Source organism: Andrographis paniculata, unplaced genomic scaffold, assembly GCF_009805555.1.
Source record: "Andrographis paniculata isolate CXL003 unplaced genomic scaffold, ASM980555v1 Contig62END, whole genome shotgun sequence".
NCBI lineage: Eukaryota > Viridiplantae > Streptophyta > Magnoliopsida > Lamiales > Acanthaceae > Andrographis > Andrographis paniculata.
The window spans coordinates 5,901,214-5,926,614 of NW_026137598.1; the positions used below are offsets into that span (position 1 = coordinate 5,901,214).

At 39.5% G+C, this 25,401-nt stretch overlaps 3 protein-coding genes and 1 non-coding gene across 10 annotated transcripts; 2 read left to right on the forward strand and 2 right to left on the reverse strand.

The window, feature by feature from the left end:
- Positions 1 to 1,752: 1,752 nt before the first annotated feature.
- On the reverse strand, positions 1,753 to 17,622 carry LOC127260721 (DNA polymerase zeta catalytic subunit). The gene is made up of 20 exons (XM_051288615.1): positions 17,300 to 17,622; positions 17,099 to 17,181; positions 16,735 to 16,786; positions 16,233 to 16,282; positions 16,026 to 16,138; positions 14,749 to 14,791; positions 14,544 to 14,612; positions 13,719 to 13,868; positions 13,455 to 13,626; positions 13,276 to 13,367; positions 12,812 to 13,192; positions 8,539 to 12,080; positions 8,142 to 8,445; positions 7,295 to 7,909; positions 6,937 to 7,103; positions 5,699 to 6,334; positions 5,400 to 5,517; positions 3,932 to 4,284; positions 3,405 to 3,503; positions 1,753 to 3,319 (listed from the first exon to the last, which is right to left on the reverse strand). Exons 1-20 carry the CDS (start codon positions 17,403 to 17,405, stop codon positions 2,050 to 2,052), a joined length of 8,415 nt encoding a protein of 2,804 aa, XP_051144572.1. The 5' UTR covers positions 17,406 to 17,622; the 3' UTR covers positions 1,753 to 2,049.
- LOC127260717 (putative pentatricopeptide repeat-containing protein At5g08490) lies at positions 17,623 to 23,006 on the forward strand. 7 transcript variants are annotated; one of them, XM_051288605.1, is made up of 6 exons: positions 17,623 to 20,532; positions 20,805 to 20,858; positions 21,221 to 21,830; positions 21,949 to 22,241; positions 22,361 to 22,443; positions 22,859 to 23,006. In XM_051288605.1, the coding sequence occupies exon 1, from the start codon at positions 17,923 to 17,925 to the stop codon at positions 20,488 to 20,490; it is 2,568 nt and encodes an 855-aa protein (XP_051144562.1). In that variant the 5' UTR covers positions 17,623 to 17,922; the 3' UTR covers positions 20,491 to 20,532; positions 20,805 to 20,858; positions 21,221 to 21,830; positions 21,949 to 22,241; positions 22,361 to 22,443; positions 22,859 to 23,006. The 7 variants fall into 7 exon arrangements, with proteins under 7 accessions (XP_051144562.1, XP_051144561.1, XP_051144564.1 ...); XM_051288604.1 differs by having other exon boundaries at positions 20,810 to 20,858; XM_051288607.1 differs by having other exon boundaries at positions 17,623 to 20,518.
- On the forward strand, positions 20,602 to 20,723 carry LOC127261438 (small nucleolar RNA snoR104). Its single transcript, XR_007840922.1, has one exon. It is a non-coding gene; the product is annotated as a small nucleolar RNA snoR104 (small nucleolar RNA).
- LOC127260716 (probable linoleate 9S-lipoxygenase 5) lies at positions 20,925 to 24,904 on the reverse strand. The gene is made up of 9 exons (XM_051288602.1): positions 24,685 to 24,904; positions 23,975 to 24,264; positions 23,530 to 23,770; positions 23,085 to 23,426; positions 22,887 to 22,972; positions 22,686 to 22,793; positions 22,302 to 22,606; positions 21,930 to 22,193; positions 20,925 to 21,821 (listed from the first exon to the last, which is right to left on the reverse strand). The coding sequence occupies exons 1-9, from the start codon at positions 24,902 to 24,904 to the stop codon at positions 21,068 to 21,070; spliced, it is 2,610 nt and encodes an 869-aa protein (XP_051144559.1). The 3' UTR covers positions 20,925 to 21,067.
- Positions 24,905 to 25,401: the final 497 nt, after the last annotated feature.

A 25,401-nucleotide genomic window follows, 5' to 3' on the forward strand; every position in this document is an offset into this window, starting at 1 on the left:
GTTGAAATAATTACTTTTGAAAAGTTTTTGAGTTAGTTAATTGAAGTTTAATTGAGTGAGCCCTTCAGATCTAGCTCTTGTTGCTGTTCTTCTTTCATATCCTTTCATTTTAATTTAAATATTTACTAATTAATTAGATTAGGTGTTGGGGGTTTGATTGTTTTTGGTTTTAATTTAATTATAATGATAAGAGTACAAACTTCACGCAGCAAAATATTTTACTCTAATTTATTAAAATATATAATTTTTGTGGCCAATATTATGAAATTAATATCAGTTCTTGAGAGATGACGAGTCAAACTTGATCAAGAATTTCTTCAAACAAGTTAGGGTTTTGTCTGATTTCTTGATGTAATTAATTAATAGATTAATTGGATAGAGTCAGTACAAAAGCATGGCAATAGTTTTACCAACTTTTTAGGTTCAATACATTAAAATTATATTATACATATAAATAAATAGAGAATAAAAGTGTGAAAATTTGTGTCCAGAGTTAGGGTTTTTAAGGGCAAATTGTTTTAGGGTTTCCACAAACTCCTTTTGGGACCACTTTTCCAATACCTAATTCTGTGAAGAAGACGACGACACACGAAGTGGTAATTAATCATATATATAATTGTAATTAATTAATTAATTAAGATCCTAAGATATAGTTAAGGCATAATTAATACACAACTAGCTAGTAAATGACACTGGGAATCGAATCCTCAACCTTACCTTTGAATAATAAAAATTACGCATAAAAAATGCTGAGAATGGTTAGACTAACCTGATTTACTTCATACGGTACATATTTATTGTATATAGTATTTTGTTAATATGTATTCCTTGTCAACTTATATATTGTTAATTTAAATGTTACATTGTATATATTAATTTGTTATATGTAGTGTTGACGTATACTTTATATGAGATCCACTTATATTGTTAATCCACTTATACATTGTAACTGTCGCACTAAATGCTACATATGTACATATGACACACACGTGTGTGTATATATATATATATAATATTGAAATATGCTAAATATGTCTTTTTTTTTTGTGAAATTTGAGAAAATTTAGTTTAAATTTGATATTAAAATAATGTATAATAAAATATTTTGTAAGATGAATTTTTTATGTTTTTTTTTAAAAGAATACAAAATTAAAATAGTAAAAATTTGAAGTTTCGTCTGATGGTAGGTTGGATTGTTGGTCTTTGACATGTGGCAACCATATACTCTCTCCGTCCCATCCCATTTTATCATTTTTGTCCGTTTTTACAAAACTATCTCAATTTTTTTACAATAATTACATAAAGTAGAAACATTATAGTATTTTACAAACACTTTTACACCTATTATGAATATAATACTATTATTCTTTAATTCTTATTCCATCCAAAATATCTCTATTGTCTTAGGATAGAAGGATTATTTTGTTAATAAGCAATAAGCCCAAGTTACTCAAGAATTTAACTACATTTTATTCAATAACATAACTTTTATTGAGTTCTGTTAATACGTTGTAGTATATGATAAGATACTATTGATGCATAAGTTAATTTATACAATTTAAAATATTTATTTATTATACACCAACTACTACTTCCCTCGATCAAATACATGCTCAAATATTATAACCCAAAATGGTGATTTAACGAGATAAAAGAAGACAAGACACATTTGTAAATATGTGTAAGATTGAAAGATAATATAAATTAAAAAGACCCTAAAAAATTTCATGTTATAAATTCAAATTAGGTAGATAGGGAGTGAATATTATGCCATAATAACTTTTTATATGTTTAGAAATCAATTTTAACCATCAAAGGATCAAACCAAATGAATCTCCTCTCTTCATAATTAAATCAATACTAACTTTAAGAATATATATATATATATATATATGAGAGAAGCAAGAAGTAAAATAAATGGCTAACCTTAAGGCATCATATCAACTCATTCGATTGATACAAGAAACAAACCATTGTTTCTTAATTTGTCCGTAGATGACGATGATGATGGCTACTGCAAGAACCGACTCGCCGATCGATCATAAAGATTCATCGTGTGTTTATCCGAGGTCTTCGGTATCTGTCATCATCCAAATAACTCGACGAATTATTACTATTCTTGAATTTGTTCGATCTCCCTGGTGTACCCGATCTACCAAACCCTCTGTTTGGAGAGCTTTTCATGTCATCACTTTGGCCCCTCGGACCTCTTCCGAGTTGTTGTCGACTCGATTCCCTTCTTTGTTTAGGACTATGATAACTCCGTTGCTCATTGTCAGAATCCCCATCCGAGAAAGGGTCAGATTTAAAACCGGATCTTCTTCCCGGCACACTTCTTTGTTTAGGACCACGATAACTCCGATGGTCATCATCAGAATCTCCTTCCGAGAATCGCCCAGATTTAAAACCGGATCTTCTTCCCGGCGCACTTCTTTGTTTAGGACCACGATAACTCCGATGATCATCGTCAGAATCTGCTCCTCGGAAAGGCTCGGATTTGAAATCGGATCTTCCTCTCGGTGGGCAATTCTTTGCACCAGACGCCCTTTTGTTGGCTTTATTTCTTGATCCTATAGGGTCATCTTCACTGTCATCAGAGTCGAATCCAAGATCATCATCTGATCCAAAATCCATGGCTCTTCGACCTGTATTTCTGCGCTTCGAATCAGCAACATGGCTCGATTTCCAATCTCGATGAGCTGGAAGGTCGTCATCAGTGTCAAAATCTACGCCAGAATCATCAGCATCCGAAAAAGCTTTGCCCCGTTGCCTCTGTATCTTACCTTGCTTCGCAAATTGAGGTTTTCTTCGGGTCTGAAAGTTACCTCTGCGGCTTTCAGTATCTTCCGAATCAGAGTCGGCTTCAACATCCGAGAAATTCACCCGAGAAACCTTATGCGCTTCATTTTGGTTAACTAACTCATAGTTGTCAACATCATCGTCGTCATCATCAAAGTCATTGAATCCTGTGTTCGATCTCTCGTTGCCAGAATTGGAATAGTCTCTGTCAAACCCCATATGTGGCCTTCTGCTGTCCTCCATACCATTTTCATGAAGATTGAGCTTTTCGTGGGAGAAATCGTCACCCAATTTCTTTGAATCAGCATACTCAAATGCAGCAACCTCGGCTCCATCAGATTCATCATCGTCAAAATCAAAATTCCATGCATTCGAAATGTTTTTCCTGTCTACCTTGTCCATGCTGATTCTCGGACCACGTTGCTTATCCGGGAACTGATTTTCGGTATATGTATCAGGTGGTCGTTTGTGTTCGCAATGGAAGCATACTGTGTTTCTTCTATAGTTCAGAAAATTGCACCTACACAAGCATCGCATCAATTAATACAGAGCATAAGATATGTATATATATATATATATAGAGAGAGAGAGAGAGAGAGAGATACTGTGGGCACTCCCATTCTCCAGGAAGCAATTGTCTCTTCGGGCGTTTAGCATCACATTGCAGGCACACAGTGTTTTTAGCGAAGTTCAAGAAGTCGCACCTATGGCAATAATATAAACATAAGCAGAAGCAAACCATATTACAGTTTCCGAATCCGTAAATAAAAGCTGAACCAACAAATGCTATAGAACCAACTAAGAGTTTGATGTTTCCCTTAAATTACACGGACGGCCATCTCTAATCGAAAAAGAAGGATTAATGATTCTAGTGCCGGTAGGAAAATATAATTTACAGAACATTAAAAGATTAGCGTCACTAGGCTGAGTTACACTAGTATGTTCCTATACAAGGTTAATGTTGAGTAGGCTATGATATAATCAATTGCAGCAATCAAATAATAACAGAATAGTCACAGTTACGTTATTTCAACAGCAGCACTCGAAAGCCTAAATAATTATTCAAGGTATGTGACGGATGCAATAAAAATGATAAATATGAGGCAAAACAGTAAAGAGAAGTCAAACCTACTTTGTACAGAGCCAATCCCCCTTTTTCATTTCAACATCGTAGCGTCCGATCCTTTTCCTTGGAGGAGGAGGCGGTTGCTTCACCTTCGGTGGAGGCCTTTTAATGACAGGAGGGGGTAGATTTGGGTCTATTGGAACTGCACTTAGCCTGACTACCTCATGGAGCAGTTTCTGAGCAACCTTCTTCACGGTTTTAAGCTTCGGAATAGATTTATTTACAGCTGATTCATCAGTTGGATCAAAACCATAAGCAAGTAGAATCCGCATGACATCCATTGTTCGTGCTTCATCCTCTTTATTTGTGAGTAAGTATGCTTTTTCACAAGAATTCCTTAGGGTGCAGGAACTACAAACCTGATGTATCAAATAAAAAGTTACGGAATCAAGTTAAAACCTTTTATGTATTAAAAAAACTTGGAGATGAAAATAAAAAAACTTATATAGGGTTATCAGGCTATGAATCCTTACTCTGCATCAAGTTAGATCCTTTTATGTATTAAAATTTGCATTACACGATAAAAGACCAGTTGAGACATATTTCAGCATTTTCAAAGACCTCCCTCGAGAACCTCCAAAGGATACGTTTTGGTGAATCAATGAGTAGAGTGTGCAATATGTTAGAACTAATGATGTCTCATCAATCAGGTTAAAGAAGACAGTTCACAAATTGAAACTGACAGACCATACTTCATATTTTTTGCAACATTCATCAGCAACAGATGTGCCTGATAAACAGGTATTTATTGAAGTCTTTACGCAAGTAGAGGTGATGATCAATCTATAAATACTTTAGTCTTAGTTTTCAATGATGCACGGTGCAAGGCCTATGCCATGCCATGGTGTACAGACTACTGTGCACTATAAAGTGTCAAAATTTAGTAATACACACATACGTGCACAAATATAACACACTTTAAAATAATCATTTAAGCATTTAGATCCCCAACAGTCTTTGAACTAAAGCAAATCAGTATATTTCAAAGCCCATATAATCATCATTCTCATTATCTAAACATAACAGTAATAATGAACAAAGAGCACATATTAATATCTAACTAAATATAAAATGAAATGGCACAATGGCCACACCATGGAGTGCCATTGACAACTGTCACTGTATACCGTTGGCAATCTCATGGCTTGATGACCCAAGACCGAAGAATTAAAACGAAACGGAATAAAGGTCCTTGGAACATGCATAGTTTGACAAGATTGACACCAGAACACTTTCTACAAGAGATTGAACAAGCACAATATACCGTACTTTGTGCCACAGTACAACCTAAATTCCTAATCTGAAATAAGTTCACAATTATATACTACCGGTTTATGAAAAGCACCTTTCTTTCTTTAGTTCCAACATTTGAATTTCCGTCCACCATGGCAAAATCACGTCTTTTATTTCAGAAATGTAATACAAAACCAACATGTAAGTTTTTCAATAAATAAATAAATCACTACAAGCTTACATCTCCTTCATCCAGATGGACATGCTTCCTTAACACTTTAGCTGAGAAAACCACTCTCTTGTCTGCACTAGGGCATCCATAACCAACCAGGATTTGAAGATCGTGCCTAGACAATGACCTGAAAAAACCGACAGAAAACAAATAACCTAAGCAAGAAACAATTTGAGCATTTACAAAAACCAGAGCAAAACGAAGGCATTGAAAAGGAATATCATCAATTGAATGACAATCCAAGACAATGGCAAGCTGAATCAAAACTAGTTTATAATCAAACATTAAGACGTAACAAAGAATTAAACCTCAATATGTCAAAGCGATCGCGGCCAAAATTGATGACTGCATTCTGCACAGTCTGGAAGTCCCGAGTAAAATCGCGGTGTTTATCCGCCGCCGCCGGTTCGGCGCCGGACAAATCAAAGCCGATGCCTCTAATCATACCGTCCTCGTCCTTCCTCCGGTCGTCGAAGTAATTCTGCTGCACCAGGCGCTCCATCAACTGAATCCAGTCCGGCCATGGATGCACCAGCTCCACCTCCTTCTTCGCGCCGCTACTCACCAGAAGTTCCTCACTCTTCTCCATCTCCGACTTCAATTCTTCCATCGACTCGACCTCGGCCTCGCCAACTGAGTCCGCGCCGGTCTGGCCTCCTTGCTGCTTCCTCGATTCACGCCAGGCGCGGATTCTCTGGAGCGTCTCGTCCTTCTCTTCGCGTCTTTTGTCAATCTCATCGATTTGCTCGAAGATAAAGTTCATCCGAGCGGACAGAGACGACGGCTTGGGAGCGGCAGCAGGAGGCGGCTGAGAGGTGGAGTCCGGCGCCATCCCGGCGGAGAGAGATGAGAAACATGGCGGATTACGAAATTGGGAGAGGAGATGAAGCGAAAGAGGATTGGAGCTCTTGAATCGCCTACAAAGAATATGTGAAAGTGCCATGCTCGGTCCTGAAGTTAAACCCTAAGTTAAACATCCGCCATGGGAGACACCGAACCGAAGCATAGATGGGAGAAACCTACTAAAACCCTGCAAACCTTAAAATAATACTAATAATAATAACCAATTAGTGCACGTCGATTTTTATTTAGATAATTTGGATTTACAAATTTTATAAAAATAACTCTTCCCATTGTTTTTAGATGTAAATGTTAATTTTATACGTATTTATATTATATTTTTTAATAATATTTATAAAAGTTTATTCAATCTAAAAAAAACATTACTACTATATTAAATAAACAAACTTAAAATATTGATATATAAAAACTATTTTATAATAAAAAAAATATAATAATTTTTTATTAAAAAAAAAAGTAACAAAATATGAACGAATCATCCCAAAAAAAAAGAAAGTATGCGCTTTTTTATTTGATTGTCTACAAATATTCTTACAATCGTTACTTTCACAAAAAAATAATAATAATATTAAAGATAAATATATTATACATTTTCCTTTTTTAGAAACTAAAAATCTTCTGTAGCCTAATATCATTACATGTGCCCTTGGCAAGAAGAGAAGTGCTAAAACTTACAAGTTAGAACCATTCGACGATGCATTTAGGATAGAAACCCATCGTTGTAGCCACACGAGAGAACGACCGTAATTCTTTCTGAACCTTCATCCGTTCGAAAAAAACCGAGCACGCCAACGACGTGCATTTCACGCCGCTTTCGACCACCCAATCTCCGCCCCCACAGTGCCGGCATATCTACATGCAAAGAAACTTCTTCCGTTACACAGGCCAAAAAGATCGACTTCAAATCCAAACCACAACACGTATTATGGTAAAAAATAATAACTAAGAGCCAAAAGTGCGAAAATTTCGATTCTTGTTTGATAGGAGCTGTTTATAACTGCGATGAATAAAGCATGCCATGAAAAAATGAGTGCAATACTTACAGCGGCGAGGTGTTGAATGTCCTCTTCGAGTTTTGAAGTTCTTCCGGTTAGAGCTAGAACGACGGTCGTTTTGTCCTTGGAACAGTTGGGGCAGAGATGGGCTGATCCCTCGACTGTCTCGCCGCAGAGGATGCAGTGTTTCGAAGAATAGTAGTAGTCGATTCTTGTCCTTTGTGGATTCGGTGCAATAGAAGTTTGTTTCCCGACAGCTCTCCGGGCTGGCCGGGGCATGTCGAGGAACCACTGGTGCAAATCAACACCAATCAGCCCAAACGCGCGCTGCAGAGCTGGTATAATCTGTTTCTTGATGTAGTAAATGTCGTTCAGCCGGAAAGGAGAATCGAGGGCCAGGAGTTCAAGCGGGTCTACCACCATGTCGACCAAGCGAGCCCCAGGCTCGCCGTGCACCACTACATATGGTATTCGCTCAGCATAGCGTGGTTCAGCCCGGGGATCTAATTTCATCGATTTAGTGGCCACAATTGCAGCTGGAGGAAGTGAGTGGGAACGGTCGCTGTAAGTACCTAGACGAACCTCCTTGGCGAAAATGAAATCCTGTAGTGATACCCTTCCAGATAATATCCTCGTCCATTGACGCAACAAGTATGCTTTAACCTATCCGAATAAAAGAAATAAAAGCCAGTTGCAACATTAGAAAATCAACCACATAGCGTATCAAGTTTTCCGACAAAATAGCATGTTTGACGCCACATCACAGAAAATTAAGCCAAATTGTAGCAATTGAAAGATACGTTTTAGATTTTGTTTACTTCGATTTTTTCAAATCTATCTTCATACTATTCAAAGTAAACATAGACAGGACTCTGAATCATAGTAAACTACGTACCTTATCGATATCCTGACTTTCAAAATAGATCCTCAATGACTGTTCCATAATCTTAGAAACAGCACCACATGTATCTCTTCGGACAGTCTCGATGCCCTTAGCATCGAATATCGGCTTGCTCTGATCAGGGCTCTCGTGGCTATACCCAACGTATCGCTTCTTTGTCAGGAGGAAGCATGGGTAGTATACTTTCTCCATTTTTAATGTTACAGGAGACGGATTCATTTCAGAGATTGCAGAGGCTATTTCCCGTCCCACCACGAACGCTTCTTCAAGAGAACGCCCCTTGAGGAGCACAAACATGCTGGAGCAAACATCGAGCACTAAATGAAGTTCAAACATACAACCATAAAAACATAATATTTTTGCAAAAACAAACAAATATATGCATAGGCACCTGTCCGTGTCGCCATAAACAACTCTGGCTTTCCACTTATCGTTTGAGTTCACAAATGAAATTGCAGTTTCCAGTGTTCTACGGCCACACTGGACAATACTATCTGCTAGCTCGGCGCACGGCATGCGCCCACTGAATCCCGCAGCTGTGTAGCCATAAGTAACATTTGCAATAAGCTTCAAGGCAAGCTGCCGAGCATTCAATATCCTGTGGCGAACTACCTCAGATGAAGCCAATTTCTTCATTGCTTGTTTCACCATGATTCGGGTCGATAATAACTCTTCCAACAGTCGAGGCAGTATCCCTTTCTGGACTTTCGGAGGAACATAAGCAACACCATTGGGAGTTAACAGCAATTCATGCTTCAGACTTCGCATAATATTAACATCTGGCAAATAAGAAGTGACACCAAGGATGTTCGCCTTCGAAGGTGTAATTTTCCCAAGGCATGTGCAAAAGCAAAGATTATAAGCGATCACCATCGATGGATAAAGAGATTGAAAGTCCAAAACAATAACAGGGTCTGCATAGAAACGAGATTCTGGCTCCAAGACAAGTGGTAAGCACTCCATCGCTGGTTGACCCGCAACCTGTTGATTCCCTGGGGAAATGGCAAGATAGTTCTGTGTATGTGCTAGCCGCAGGAACATTGACTCAACACGATACTGTGACCCTCGGGATAATACAGAAAAAAAGTCAATACCAAATACCCGAGCCAGTTCTGATGTCCGGTTTATCATATCAAGCTGATTCATTATCTGTAGATTCAGCTTTGCCCGCTCTAATATATAGTGGACTGATTTGTACCGTGCTTGTCCGGGGCCACTTGAAAACCATTTGGTAAGCACTTTCCAAGGGATGTATGGAACTTTTCGCTTCAGAACTGTTTCTGCCACAGCCTCAACTGTGTAAATATTAAGTTTAACTTCATTCCGCATCAGTCTCCATATGTTGAGCACGATTCTGCCACTGACATGAATACCGCTGGCATGTGTTCTGCCCCACTCATCCTCAATGATTGTAGTCTCAAGGTTAGCTGCATCAGCTGTCGCCAGTTCCGAAAATAGTGCACTCACTGACTCTTTTTCATTAGCTTTACACTCTCGAGAAAGCAAAGGTGTTTCCAATGGTGTCCTTGATATATTATTTAGCAAACCAATTCCAAGATGCGCAGCCCTTTCGGCTAGAAATCCAAGGGAGCCGCTTTGAACATCCCAGCCCATTAGAATATCAGGGTCAGATGCACGAATGACTTTAGTAAAATGGTTGAACATATGTAATTCTTGAGGAAACACAAATACCTTGGACTCTGGAACTGCATCAAGATCCTTTTTGACGTTAGCAGAATTGCAACGCAGAAGTACTTGTGTGTCAATTTTAGATCGATCATCCTCTTGAAGAACAATGACAATGATGTTTACAGCATCAAATCGAGGGTCAGGCCTTAGATCGCCTCTAGATTCAGCCAGTACCTCTATACTCAGCAGTGTTAACTGCTGACCTTGACCGACGCTAGCTGGATCACGAAAACCAATTTGACTCAGTGGAGTCAGCAGGATCTTTTTATCAGGGCAGGATATCTGAGAGGTGTCATGAGAGCGGATTGGTGATTTGTTTTTTGGAGTCCAATTAAAAGCCTGAACTTTCACACTGCAGGTTTCTTGATTATGATTTGCTTGCAGACTAGAGTCACACATTTCATCTGGCAAAGAAGCTGGAGTAAGAAAAGGAGAATTACCATCCACAGATTGAGAGCTCTGAGAATCTACGATATCATCCAAGAATGCCTTGGATGTTGATACAAGTGGTGGCATCTCACTTGCCTTTGGGAAAACCTTGGAGCAATCATTCGAGAGCCAATTCTCAATAGAATCCCTTGATGGAGGGGACACTGCAGGGGTTAGCATGAATAAACACGATCCATCATTCTGATACATGATAGGCACTCCCATGACTGGTTCGTCATCAACAGAACTCATGGACTTCTTAGGACTTACACCATTAAGTTTGTCCTGGCTGCTTTTTGTGAAAAAGGGGAGACAACCAGTTGGGAGTCTTCCTTGTAGAGATATTCCTGCTTCACAGTCACCACTCCCAAGTAATACTGGAACGTCATTCTTCGGCTCATTTGTCCAATCTATAATTGGAGGTTTCTTACAGAAGGCCATACCAATAAGTTTTTCACTTCCAGCTTCTTCATTCACATTTAATGCATCACACTGCGTTGATAAACTAGGAATCCTACCATGAGATGGTGAATGCTCAAGCTGTAGGCATGTTGCACTTTTCGTGCTCTTTGAACCTACAGATGGAATATTAGGCAACTTGCACAGCTGACTACAACTTTCACCCGTACAGTCATTTCTGGGCAGAAGATTAATTGGTGTTGAACTTGAAGGCACATTAAAGGAGCCTGTATCACATGTTTGTAGCACCGAGGAAACAAAACCTGTACCAATAGTTGTTGAAACAGGAGCATCATCAAGCTTGCAAGAGCAAACATGAGCACTTGTATCCAAATTATGAATACATTTGCCACAAGCGACACAATCGCAATTTGGATCCAGATTCTTCTGCAGATTCCCTGCATCTATTTTATCATTGCTAGAGGATTGAGGGAGATAATCAGCTACAGGATCAGGGATAGGTTTAGCATGACTGGCTTCTTTGTACACCCCAGCAGAAGATTCCATAATCCTTTTATAACATTTTGTCAGCTCATTTCTGACTGGAGACTCATCTTTAATAGAAAGAAATGACTGATCCTCTTCAGTATCTTTCAGTACTTTTGTCATAGTATTGACCTCTTTTTCTCCACACTCAATATCACTGCAGGATTCTGCTTGCCAACTTTCCTCTCTACTTTTGCACCCTGAGCTTACAATCCGATGAGACCTCTTTTTCCTCATCAAGTCTCGTGTAGAGCATTCAACTACTACACTACCAGGCTCTGCAAAATTCACATCCTTATCTCTTTTCACTTCATCCCTTGAAGTTCCTAAGCCTTTTCTTTTTGTATCAGTAGGCACATTAAGAAATCCAGATGTATCAGGATGACGAGAATCGCTAAGTTTCTTATGGGATATAGGTAAAGAACCCCATCGAGGTCTTTTCCTTCTGGGTTTACAGATTAAGTCTGAATCCAACTCCAACTGCTCTAGCTCTGGGTTGCCATACTCCGTCTTGAGATACTTACCAGAGGAGGGGCTTGATGGTGGATCATCACTGGAGCCATCTAATTGAGGTATCATCTTTTTCAAAGAAACCTTCCTAGAATGACTACTCTTGGCAGGCTTAAATGCTCCATCATTTGATTCTTCTAAGTTAATCAGATCAACAGAATCAAGAATGTCTTGACACTCTTTCTGAGATTCACTCTCATAATCCACATTAGCTCTTTTTAATACCTCACTAATCTCATTTGAAGGTACAAAGGGGCTCAAGATTGCCTCACGAACAAGTTCGTCATCAGAGTTGATGTCTTCAGCAGCTTGAGAAGATGCGAGCCAGTTTAAAAGTCTTAAGGCATCTTCATCTGCATCCTGATGAACCAATTTCACATGAGCACAAGACAAACAAAGTTAACCTGAAGAACTGATGTGATTTAAGGTAGAAGGGTAAGTGAGAGACCATTTTATTGTTTGGATAATACTAACACATGTAATGCATTTATCACTAAACAATTTTAACAAATATCAGAACTCAACTTCCAAAGAAAATTACCTACACTCCATAGAATCCAATAAGCAAATCAAATGGATATTTGTCAGCTGCTTTCTCATCATCTACCTATCTATAGGTATAGTGTGTGTGTGTGTGTGTGTATCAGAGTCATGAAAATGAAACCAGAAAGCTAAGGCATTAAAAAACCATAGATGGAAGAAAGATTAGTGCCACCAAATAAATACGTTGCTGACAGACTAACCTATGTAAGTCACATAAATATAACCGCCTATGCTTTTATTCACTACGATGTCTCGGCAGGCAACCATGACAATCAAGTAACTTTGAAAATACCCTCATTAGTGTTAGTGGACCTACTCAATATGATATGCACTACAGATCCACCAATCCAACTGAAATTTTAGGTCAAACGTCTAAACAATGCTATTGGTCCAATTCCCCACCATATCATGTATTCACATACTTATATAAAAAAGCACCATAGATCTACCCCTAAAAAAAATCACTAGGTGAGGCCAACTAAAATAAGTTAGGACATCAATGAAGGAAGAATATGTTTATTCTTTATGTTTAGAATATTTATATTTACCTTTGCACCTGTTGATCCTATGGTGCCAGATAATTGCAGTTTGTCACCTGCATCAACTTTTTCAGTTTCAGCATCATCAGCACTCCGAAAGAGTGAATCTTGTGACATTAAAGATCCTTTTAGTTCGCTTGCTTTCAAATATTTAGAAGGCAGATATTTGCTATTCTCAAGGTTAGCAATCTCAGAACCAGTAAGATCTCCAGAATCTGCAGAAGATTTCATTGGTTCAGGAGTTAAACTAGGCCAGTCTTCTGTATTTTGCATCTGCAGAAATTCTTCAAACCCAAAGCCATCTGAGAGAATCCTCAATACATCTTGTGGAAATGGCTTCTGAGAATTAGCAGGGATGGCCTCAGGCACTCCATTTCTTGCATGCTCTTCCTAGTGTAAGAAAGCAGTTCACCATGGGTATAGATATTCAATTGAATATCAAAACATTGCAAAAAATGAGAATCAAACCAAACCTCCCAAATTGGTATTAGCGACTGAACCATTTTCACATCCAAATTGGTTTGAGACAGAGGTGTGAATGATACGCTCTGCTGATTTACAATATCTGCATGTCAATGTATGACTGGAAAATTAGTTAAAAGATTGAAGATAGACAACATCACATTTTGGGCAACAAAACGAATCAACAAACCATGTACTGAAGCATCCACTTCAAGCTCTGAGGTACTCTGACGCCTATAAAGTGAAATTTCTTCATTTGTTGAAGAATCAGACTGAGATGAATATTGCCATATCCACTCATCTGGAATTGTAGAAGATATCCATACCGGTGTGTTCAAACATAAATCACCGATCAAATCTGCCTAGATAAGAAATTCCAAAGAATGGCAGGAATGAAATCCTAAACACTGAACTTCACTAATTAAATACCCTGTAAAAGGAAAGCTAAGGAAACCTGAGAATTCATGCTGTTAGAGTCTTTTATTATTGGTCTCTGGCTATCATGGAGCTCAACTTTTTGACGCGAGAAAGCATCTGGAACAGGATGACGGAACTTGACTTTTGAAGCATGTAAATGACTCATCCCATACAAATTGTAGTCGATCTAAAAATTATGAGAAGTATATTAATTTGAGGTTCATGAGAGAGGCTTCATTATAGTGCTTATAACGAAGGCGCAAAGAAAGTTTGACACAAGTAGAGAAGGATTAATTCACATTTGTCACAAATTGGAGAAGTCAAAAAGAGTTTCAGCCTAAAAAAAGACATACAACTTAAATCATTACAGCACTAGCATGTTTCCAATATCTGCATAATAAATTACTGCCAACTCTCAGAAACTCAACACAATACACATATTTTGAGATGTTAAGGAGTAGTAATCAAAGAGGCCTAAAGGGTGATGCATTCATCTATGGAGAAGAAATTTCAAGTACCCACCACCAACGGCATCATAGTCACTATGAACTATGGAGTGTAAGAAAAAAATCGTAACTGCAGCACAGAGAGAATTGAAAATATGTTGACAGCTTCAAATTTACAATAACTCATGGAAAATGCCACACTATCGGATGTTTCACATGTAAGCATTCACCTTCCCTTTGTTTCATTTATTTAAGGTAGAAGAGGTCACATCAACAATAGAAGTGAAGAAATGAAAGCAAAGCATAGTTCTTTCCATACATAATTTGATTAACATAAAGTGGTACATTGTGAGCATTGAGATGTATACCACGCAAATGGTACACAATAATGTGAACATGTATAAAATTATACATACCAAGAACTGGAGAAGAAAAGGTATATGTGATTCATAAGGCTGCAATATTCTATCCAATATTCCACCTGCCTATATAAAACATATGCAGTTAGCTATTTTCATAAATGATAAGCCATCTGGATAACACAAATAATTTCTTTTCTTTAATGTTTCACAAGTATCAAACAATATTAACAACCGAAATACAAAAGAACAAAATTGATACCAGGAGAAGCTTTGCAGCACGAGAAACATCTTGAGGATAATAGCTGATCTTATGTCAAGGTATGACGTGGAAAATATGAAAATATTATTGAATTGATATTTTAAATGAAGAGAGCAACGACTCCAATATGAAAAAACATACAAAGTGAGAATATATAAACTTGTATGCTCAACAAAACATAATGCTGAACTCAACAAAATTAATGATCAAAGTCCAAGTTAGACAAAATAAACTTGGTTGAAACTCTATGAACAATAAACAGAGTTCCATTCATGCAGTAACTTCATTATTCATGGCTGTAATATCTAAATATTTAAGATTGTTGACAAAGGTTAATTTCACTATATTCATGGCAACAATATGCACTCTTCAGAAGCCGACCAATAATAAATTAAAAATTACAAAGTAAAGTACTTGCTTTTGAAAAGTTTCACAGTAAGTGATCAGTTAGGAAGTCTCCCCACGTGGGTGCAAATGAAGATGAAACCCTCTAAAAAGAACTCATATTGATACATGGGGTAATCTACAATCCATACTGCCTCTGACTCACTGCAATGTAACTGAGGTTTATAAATGGTATCAAATCTGACCAGAACTGAGAGTTGTGCATGGATGAATTAGCCAGCTACCTAGCAAGGAAAAGATTCTCGAGCTAATGGATGATCAGGGTGCAGTGAGCTGTTGCTCCTTATTTTTTAACTGGGGTCAAAACTAAAAATTCAGGATAGTTTTTTCAAAAAAAATAAAAATAAAATTGATATGACTACTTAATTAAATAAAGTGAAGTGTTTTATTATTATTCTTATTATTATTTTCCTGAACGTCATGGATAAATGCCTCAAAATAAACTTGGTTGAAACTCCATGAACAACTTAATTTGGGGAAGTTTCAAAAGGTGTGCATGGCTAAGGACGAAAGACATTGAAAGTGACCGATGCAAGACCAATTTACAATCTATATCACTTCTAGTCCACTATGGTTAAGCCATAGTATTACATACGCTATACAACTAAATATACAAAAACATAATGTAATTTATCATAGATTCTATAGTACACCAAATAAGACAATATAACATGTTAAAAGTAACAAAAGTTCCGCCCTCACAATTGATTAGAAATCATGACAATTTCGAAACCACATAAGCTGAAAGAGATAAAGTTTGATTCACCAATTTGTATGAAAAGTATGTTGGTTTACATGTTTTAAATAAACCACTGTATATATAGCACCATCTCAAGCAATGCAGTAACCAAGATAAAACAGCAGTAGGATACAAATAAATCTTCACAAACAACTCCTCTGAAGAATGATATCCATAAAATTTTCTTGCCCGAACGAGATCACAACCATGCACATGTTGACGTTTTGACCCAACGTTACCCTTAAGCTGCTCAACAACAGAAATCAAAAGCAACGTTATAGTATACGAACATCTCAAGCCATAGAATGACATGCAAGGGAATCTGGAAGCAAGGAGATACCTGAAGAGCCTTCTCAAAAGCAAGGCATAAAGAATGTCTATGCGCCTCAACTGATCATTAGCAAGGAAGAGAAAAAGGGAAGAAAGATTAGACTCTAACCACAAATGCTAAAATTAATCCAACCAATTAACTAGTCGAACCCATCATGAGCTACAAGGGAAAATGGAAGCTAAAGGTTGGAAACAAGCACACTTTGAAACTCATAACCTATGTGTCATACAACAAAAGTATTTTCCTAAAGTTCCTATAAAAAAAAAAAAATATTTTCCTAAAGTAGATTATCAATCTATATACTATATAGTCATAAACATTTAGCACCATTCCCGCCATTCGGTCTCTGAACAAGATAGCTACACAAATAACTTTAATGAACTAGGTATCATCTTCAACTAATTCTGGGGTCCTAAAACTACTACATAAAGATTTCCATCAAGCAATTCTTGACCACATAAGATGAACAACCAATCCATAGCATACGCTAGTAGCCAAATTATAACCTCACCATTTTCTACGGTGCCAAGATCTGAGCATGGAATGTAAAGATATGGTAATACCTGCATATTAAACACACGTGAGACCCCCATCAGCAACAGAATCCAATAACAGAACAATACAACGAGTGGCAAAAGACAATATGAATGGAATAAACAAGATAAGGTCTTAGTGGGAATTGATGACAGTCTAATGAGTTCTATAATCTATTACTTCGAATGCCTCCAAATGCCAAAAGTGGAAACATAAAACATACTGCCTGGTGGTTCACTTCCCTTCGATAATAACAACTGCATGTACACAAGCTCGCATATCACCAAACACACACACACACAAAAACAATGAAGTCGCATCACACTATCGCCCTTGCTTACTTGATGAACGTGCAAACAAGTCTTCTGACCAGCAGGAGTCGAGCCGTATATTCTTATCACCGGAACCTCCTTAACCCTCCCACCTGAACACAGTAATTCATCGCACAACTTAAACCAACTGAAAACGTAATAAGCAAAAACAGAGACAATAAAAAAGAAACATAAATTGCCAGAATAAAGGAAAATAGTAAACACTCTTACCATGGAAAGTGCTGTAAGAAGTGTCGAGGCCAGGGATAGGAGTCGCTGTGTAATAGTCGATCGAAACTATTCGCACACTGAACAGTTGGGCCTGAGAGTCCTCCATCTACGTGCAGTCCGCGCACTCTTCCTCGGATTTTCAGTTCGTTTCCGCCATTATTGTGTCCGGGCTTTGATTGTGGGTTGGATCGGAGGAAGAAGGCGGTGATTTGCCGACATTAAACATACCAAAAATAAAAATAAAAAATAAAATCGTATCTTGGAAGCTTTAAAAAGATTTTAAAATAATTAAAATAACAATAAATAAAAAGTCAAAATAAATCCAGCACCAGTCACGAATTCTTCTTCAGTCTGCTTTGTCTCCGAAGGAACCTTCCGTCGGAAGTTCGTCTTCCGGCGAATGTGAGGATCTTTCGAGTATTTGCTGCAATTTCACCGGCGGCGACCGGTTAGTTGAACCCTTATTTGTAAACTACAAACCGGACCGGACAGGCAGCCGCTGGACCGGTCCGGTTTTAAAAGCACTGTCGAAAAAAGATCTTCCCGGTCATAGTTCATAAAAAGATACACGGCGGTCGGCGAGGCGGTTCAGGTGATCGCCGGCGGCATCTGCGGCCGCGAAGATGGAAGCTCTTCTTTCCTCTGTATGTCAAAAGTCACACTTTTTAGGCAGCTCATGGAAATCCAGCTACCAGGTTTTCGCCGAAGCTCTCAAATGGTGCGCAGCCATTTCTGACGCTAGTTTGGGGAAATCTCTGCATAGCCATGTTGTTAAGCAAGGGCACACCTCCTGCCTCTTCGTTTCGAAAGCTTTGCTGAACATGTATGCGAAATGCAGGGCGTTTGATGATTGCCACAAGGTGTTCGACGAAATGCCCGACCGCGATGCCGTCGCCTGGAACATTCTCCTCTCCGGATTTTCGTCTTCCAGGGACCACGATTCCGAGGTCACGCGATTGTTCAACGCTTTCCGCGCCGGTAAGGATCCTAAACCGAGCTCTATCACTCTCGCAATTGTGCTCCCTGTTTACTCACGCCGCGGTAGTCGGAGTGCTGGCCGGAGTGTGCACGCGTACGCCGTGAAATCGGGAATGGAATCAGAGACGCTGGTCGGGAATGCTTTACTTTCAATGTATGCAAAATGCGGAAGTGTATTAGATGCATCTGCTGTTTTCCGGGGGATTGCTGACAAAGATGTTGTTTCGTATAACGCAGCAATTGCAGGATTGAGTGAGAACAAGCTCATGGAGGATGCATTGGACGTCTTTCGGGAGATGATCGAAAGCTCTGTATTTCCTAATTATGCCACCATTGTCAATATTCTGCCTGTATGTTCTGCATTAGGGGCCAGCATTGGATACCTATTGGGGAAGGAGATACACGGCTATGTGTTGCGAAGAGCTGAGTTAGGCGGCGAAGTTAGCGTTGTAAATGCTCTTGTAAGTCTGTATTTGCGAATCGGGTTGCTAAGGGAAGCAGAATGTTTGTTCAACAGGATGGAATATAGAGACTTGGTTTCATGGAACTCTATGATTGCAGGGTGTGCTTTGAATGGCGAATGGTGGAAAGCGTTGGGGATCTTTCGTGATTTGATTTGTACGGAGATGACCGGAGTGGATTCCGTCACCGTGATCAGTGTTCTTCCGGTTTGTTCGCAGTTGGGCGATTTATTAAAGGGGAAGGAGATACACTGTTATGTCTTGCGTCGTCCTGCTCTATTGGAAGACACGTCGATTGGAAATGCGCTGATCAATTTTTATGCCAAGTGTTACTTCATCGAAGCTGCATTCGGTACGTTTTCTTCTATTCCTCGGAAAGATTTGATTTCATGGAACACTATGCTAGATGCATTTGGAGTGAATCTATTCGAATCCGAATTTGTTGAACTATTGCATTGGATGTTCTCTGATAAAGTGAAACCCGACGCAGTTACTATCTTAACTGTGGTTCAGTTCTGTGCTGCACTTTTAAGGCTACGAAATGTTAAAGAAACTCACGGGTTTTCGTTGAAATCCGGTGTTTTACACAGCCGCAGTGAGCCTACTCTTGGAAATGCATTGCTTGATGCATATGCGAAGTGTGGGAACATGAATTATGCAGAAAAAATGTTCGAGAGTTTATCCGGAAAGAGGAATGTGGTGACTTGCAATTCAATTATTTCGGGATATTTGACGCACGGTTCACACGTTGAAGCAAATATGATATTCGAGAGGATGTCAGAGAGGGACCTAACAACATGGAACCTCATGGTGCGTGGTTACGCTCAAAACGAGCATCCAATTGAAGCTATCGATTTGTTTCACGAGTTACATTATCATGGGATCAGACCGGACAGCGTGACGATCATGAGTCTCCTTTCTGTTTCCACGCAAATGGCGTCGGTACGTTTGTTGAGACAGTGTCACGGATACATCATTCGCGCCTGTTTCGAGGACGCTCATTTGATTGCAGCTCTTCTAGATTCGTATTCCAAATGTGGTAGCATAAATTGCTCGTACAAGCTCTATTGCTCGTCTCTTCAAAAAGATCTTGTTCTGTTCACAGCAATGGTCGGAGGGTTCGCGACGCACGGAATGGGGAAAGAAGCCATAAGTATCTTCGACGACATGCTCGAGCACGGCGTCAAGCCAGATCATGTGGTAATAACCGCAGTCTTATCCGCCTGCCGTCATGCCGGTCTTATAAACGAGGGAGTGAAGGTTTTCAATTCGATTAATCGCGTGCATCGAATGGCGCCGAGCATGGAGCAGTATGCATGTGTGGTGGATCTTCTTGCACGAGGAGGGCGGATCGAAGAAGCGTTTTCATTTCTAAACCAAATGCCCGTCGAAGCTAACGGTAACATTTGGGGATCGCTGCTCGGGGCTTGTAAAACGCATCATGATGTCGATACGGGTCATGTTGTGGCTGATCAGCTCCTGAAAGTTGAGAACAGCGATATCGGGAATTATGTAGTCCTATCGAACCTGTACGCTGCAGATGCTAGATGGGACGATGTATTGGAGATGAGGAGGATGATGAAGACGAGGGATATGAAAAAGCCGGCTGGCTGTAGCTGGATCGAAGTGGGGAAACGGAAAGATGTGTTTGTCGCCGGAGATTTTTCTCATCCAGAGAGGAGTCGCATTTATGGCGTACTGAGTCAGCTGAACAAACAGATCAAAGATCTTTTCGAGACTCATTTGGTATGAAGAAGTAATGCTTCTGAACTAAACAAAGGTGCTTCTGGTCAGGTTTGAAAGTTTCGATCTTTGTTGAGTATTCGAGTTTTATTTTCTTGATTCTTTTACGGAAGTGAATAAAGGGAGCATCGATAGTTTTGAATGTTTCCCTATACAAGTCTTCCAATACAAAAGCTTTTCTGCAATTCCTGCGTGTAGTTTCTTAAGAAAGATCTGCATGTCTCAAATTGCCAGAAACAGATCTTTAAGGTTTCGATTCGAGTTTGGGAATAGTAAAAATTTGAATTATAATCATGTTTGATGTAATATAAATTTGATAATAGTGCAGGAATGTTCGTCGTGGGAGTCTGTTGCAAGCACGCGAACAATATAAACGGGTAACATTTTTGCTGTTTGAAGATCTTTCCTTTCTGCTTTCATCGATATTCTTCTCGTTTAGTTCATTGATTTAAAATTCTTTGCTTTTCATATGAATCGAAAGAGAATTCTACAAAGTTTATTGCTTACCAAAATATAAGTAGCATGGCTATATATAAGCGAATACATATACGATCAAATATTCCGGTCCTGTCCTCTTAGAGAATCTCTATATTGAAATGCTGTTTGGAATTCCCATGCCTGTAAGTCCGATATCGCTGCCGGGATACAGCAGAGTGTAAGGCATCTTAACCGGCCCGTATCTATTCTTCAATCTTGCATCTTTGTTCCTACTGTCGATTCTCGTCTCTATTTTCGACAGACTGTTTCCGAACTTCTTGAACGCCTGGAGCGCCTCTTCGTCAGCGGTCCATTCAGGCGAGTCTCGTTGTCCGAGGAAAATCTCATCCGAGGAATGTCTGGACAATATCTCGACCAGGGAAATGCCAAGGATGCTCTGCATCTGGGAAGTGATGGTCTTCAGGTAAGCTTTGTCGGGGTTCGTTTCGAGTTCTTCGTAGTCCGGAGTGCCTTTCTCTGGAATGAGTCTTCGGCTGGTCGATGGGCGGTTCGGGAGGTAGCCTCCGTAAGGGTACTGCCCGAAATTGACGGCAGCGTGAAGGGCGGATGCTACCCATATGATGATGGTGCATGATTGTACCAGATCTTCTATTGTCATCATTCTTGGCCACCAGGGCTCGTCTTTCTTGTCCGCGTGTCCCTTTTCTCGGAGCTCTGTCCACCATTCTTGAAGCTCTGTGTCATTCTGTACAGTCTCGTTGCTTTTGTAGTAAATGGTGCAGTAGTCGTGAACCCATGCTTTGATTGCTCCCCAGACATCTAGCCCGTCGACGGCGAAGGGATAGTCCTCGATTAGTAAACGGATGCCGTGTGGAGAACTCGAGTCTTCGGCTGCCATCCCTCTGAACAAGGTAAAATGTTTTTCAGATTAGTTCTTTGCTACTAGAATCTTGTGTGCTTTGTGGTAATTTTGATTCGAAGATATGATTTCTATCGTATGATGTGTGTACCTCTTGATGAGATCTGCAGGGAGTGCTTGGTCGGGGAAAACCCAATTCCTATAGATCGTAGACGACATTTCCATGGAATATTCGCCTGGGAAAACGGTGATTTCAAGAAATCCTCCGGCATTTATGAGTGTCTGCCGGCCCAGCGCATTTATATTCATTGTATCTCGGAAATGTGGCTGCAATAACTTATGTATGGGGTGAAGTACGCTCAGCTGGCGGTTAGTGGCGATTATGAATGGCTCGATCGAAGCATGAGTGTTCAACCTGGAACCAAAAACAACCGGCGAAATTCAGACTTCTGAACGAAATAGGGTAATCATTGTCTTTTAGATGATGTATCATATGTGCAGGGAAAAAAAAATAATAATTTACCAGTGGCAAACGATCTGATGGAAGCCCGAGTCATTGACATTAACATATGCCTTTGCCAGCTGCCAAAGGGTATGTTCGACTCCGTCATCTGCTGGGGTGTAGACAGAACTTACTGCTCCGTGATGGTCTCCATCTTCATGAGGTAAACTTAATTCAATCACCAATGGCTTCAGTGTGCCGTCTTCTTTCAAGAAGAGGATGGTTCTTGTTGCATATGTCTTTGTTGCTGTAGTGTTTATCCTTCTCAAGTAAGGCATCCAGTTGTCGTGATGATCTAATATGTACAGCTTATTGTTCTCGATCGCCTGCAATGGAGTAGCCATGGTAGTTAGTAGAAATATAATCTTAGGGTTGTACCTAAGATAGATTTGGTACGGGTTTTACCTCTTTGACAGTCAAACCATCTAGGCCATTTATTATATGCTCTTCGGTGATTGTGCTGGATTGATTTCCGTATAACTTCGGATCTAGATTGCTTGTCGGAGGGAACTCCTGCAAGAATGCAATTGTTATAAGCTGAGCTGATCGATGTTTCGTAAATGGAAAACAAATTGCAGAACCGTATCAACGGAGAGGATTATTTACTCGGAGGCGATGGATTACAACAGGGTTGATTCCAGCCAGCATTTCTCTTCCAAATTCTTCATCAGTTCTCCAAGCAAATTTGTCCTCTGCATCACCAAACATATGAAGGGAGAAGTAAAAGGTACGTAAATCAGTACATTTTCTATTTTATATAGCTTTCGAGTTTTTATGGATTCATTAAGTTTTTGTTAACTGCACCTTTGATGACCTGTGGGAGTGGAAATTTGAAGGGCCCTTCACCGTCTGATCGGAGTAGCTCCTTTATCATCTCAAAGGGAATGTGCTCCCTGATCTTCTGTAACAATGATTTGTTCGATACATCGATGCCACCTTCATAGAGCTTCAAAACATCCTCAAATGAGTCAAATTCGCTGGGAGTTTTGTCGAATAGAGCCTCGAATTCGGGGGCTAGGAACTGAAATATAGACTTAAGACCATATGCCACAAAATCTGACATCTTCAACTGACTGAACTTTTCGTCTCTCGGAACATAGATGCTCAAGCTATCATACAGAGGTATCCTGCTTTCATTGCTGGGATCTACCAATATTAGATCAATCAAATTGTTATATAGATATCTAGTCCAGAGTATAATTCAACGAAAATAAAAATGCTAATTGTGATCGTAAATTTCTTGTCTTACCAGATGAAGCTGGAGGTCGGCCAGTTCTTCCTCTTCGAGGATAAGGAAAATCAGATGATCCCCCAAGAATGCGACGCACATGCTCTGAACCTTTGTCTGGATCGCCTAAATCGTTATAGATATCATAATCGTAGACTCTATCCCACTCCTCAAGCTTTCCATCCCCACTTCCTCTCAGATTCTCCAGCTCTTCTCGTCTGTAACTGAGTAGCTCTGCTGGTGTTTCACTGGGAAGATATGTCTATAGCATAGCACAAAGTCAGTTTCTGCATTTTTATTTATTTCTAACTCAAGACATAACCTTTGGTATCTTTCAGGCATAAGGAAGCTGCAAATTATAAGCTTCATTATTCATGAAGCTTTCTGAAATATTGAAAAATTTCCAACTAATTTTGTCTTATAATCTCTTTCAGATACTTCTCTAAGGAAGAAGACAATCGAATACCTGATTGGCGAAGAAGATGCGGTCCTTCTTGTAGTGTTCGGCAGTGTAAATCCAAGAATTGCAGATGAAATGGACACGGCCATGACCGGGAACATCCTCAAGCGTCAGTGTCTTGAGATAGATTTCATGGTGATGATTATTTGTTATAGTAAAAGCCCCTGGAAATCCCATCTCCTCATCCCACTCGAACGAGATGTCATATTCTGTATCATCTGTCTTCAATGGAGTGACCTTTTTTGTCCACCCTTCCAGGTATGCTTTCTTCCCACGTTTCCCTTTGTAACTTTCACCTAGAAATATAATAACCAGGATTGTTCATGTTCTACATGTATTTAGGCAGAAATTATATGCAGATCGATACGCATTATCATCGTCTGTTGCTTATCTATCAAAACTGCAGATCAGAAAAGACAAAACTGATCAATTTGCAGAATACCTAAGATTTTACTTTCTAGATTTCCTTCCAAAAGTTCATCTCCAGCCAAAACAATTGTATGTCCTTCCTACACCTCGGAGAGGTATCAATTATCAGCCATCCGATCGTTCTGATCCAACGGTCTAGATTTCTAGAGATGGCCAATGAGTAATCAATGATCATTCTACATTCTACCTACCTACCATAAAGTAAGCAAACAAAAAAGCTGAAAAGCAGCAGCCAACAGGAACTCAATAATGTTAATGGTGGACGAAATCAACAACAAAATCCATACCAGTATCCTGACCAACTCCGCCGCCGCTTCTGCTGCTGCTAATCAGCTGAAGCGCAATCTTCCTCCCAAAAATCTCGTCGAATCGATCGACGACGGAAGATACCGCGTCTCTCACCCCCAACGTGTTCTTCCTCACCATGACGACCACGCCTTTGATCGTCGAGCTACCTCCGCCGCTCTCGTCGCGCTTAGGCTTCTTGCTCGGGTTGCTCTCCTCCATGCTCGCCGAGATCTGAGTTTTTCGGTAATGACTGTGGCCACCGTACTCCGGTCCTCCACCGGCGATCGAGAACCGTACCGCTTGTAATTGTAGGTACTGGAGCGAGGAGTACTGGAGAGGAAGGCAGCTTGTGATTGGGTATTTATAGTGGGAAGAAAGACTGAAAGAGCGTTGATCGGATTTAGCGAACGAGTTGACTCAGTAGCTTCGGGGAAATGCTAAATGCTGAAAAAAACGTATAAAAGTCGTATGTATTGTTTGTATGTATATGTCAGTGTCAGTATAATACACCAATTACCAAAAACATCAACTAATCATTTTTATTCAATACAAAATAAATTATTATTTCAGCAAATTGAAATATATATATATATATATAGATAAGATTAATTATTTACTCAGATTTCACACCCACTAGAATTTAAAATTGGAATAGTATGTGTCAAGTGTTTGATTGGATTTGGTTTGAATTTGATATTAAAAAATATTTGATGGGA

Excerpts from the sequence above, each read along its gene's own strand:
- LOC127260721 (XM_051288615.1), bottom strand. The coding sequence starts at position 17,405 with ATGGAGGACTCTCAGGCCCAACTGTTCAGTGTGCGAATAGTTTCGATC. Across the intron at positions 16,787-17,098 it reads CTTGTTTGCACGTTCATCAA|GTATTACCATATCTTTACAT; the intron begins GTAAGCAAGGGC and ends TTTAATATGCAG. Across the intron at positions 8,446-8,538 it reads GTTTATGGCGACACGGACAG|CATGTTTGTGCTCCTCAAGG; the intron begins GTGCCTATGCAT and ends TGTTTGCTCCAG.
- LOC127260717 (XM_051288605.1), top strand. The coding sequence starts at position 17,923 with ATGGAAGCTCTTCTTTCCTCTGTATGTCAAAAGTCACACTTTTTAGGC.
- LOC127260716 (XM_051288602.1), bottom strand. The coding sequence starts at position 24,904 with ATGGAGGAGAGCAACCCGAGCAAGAAGCCTAAGCGCGACGAGAGCGGC. Across the intron at positions 23,771-23,974 it reads GCATCTTCTTCGCCAATCAG|ACATATCTTCCCAGTGAAAC; the intron begins GTATTCGATTGT and ends GCTATGCTATAG. Across the intron at positions 22,607-22,685 it reads ATGGTTTGACTGTCAAAGAG|GCGATCGAGAACAATAAGCT; the intron begins GTAAAACCCGTA and ends ACTCCATTGCAG.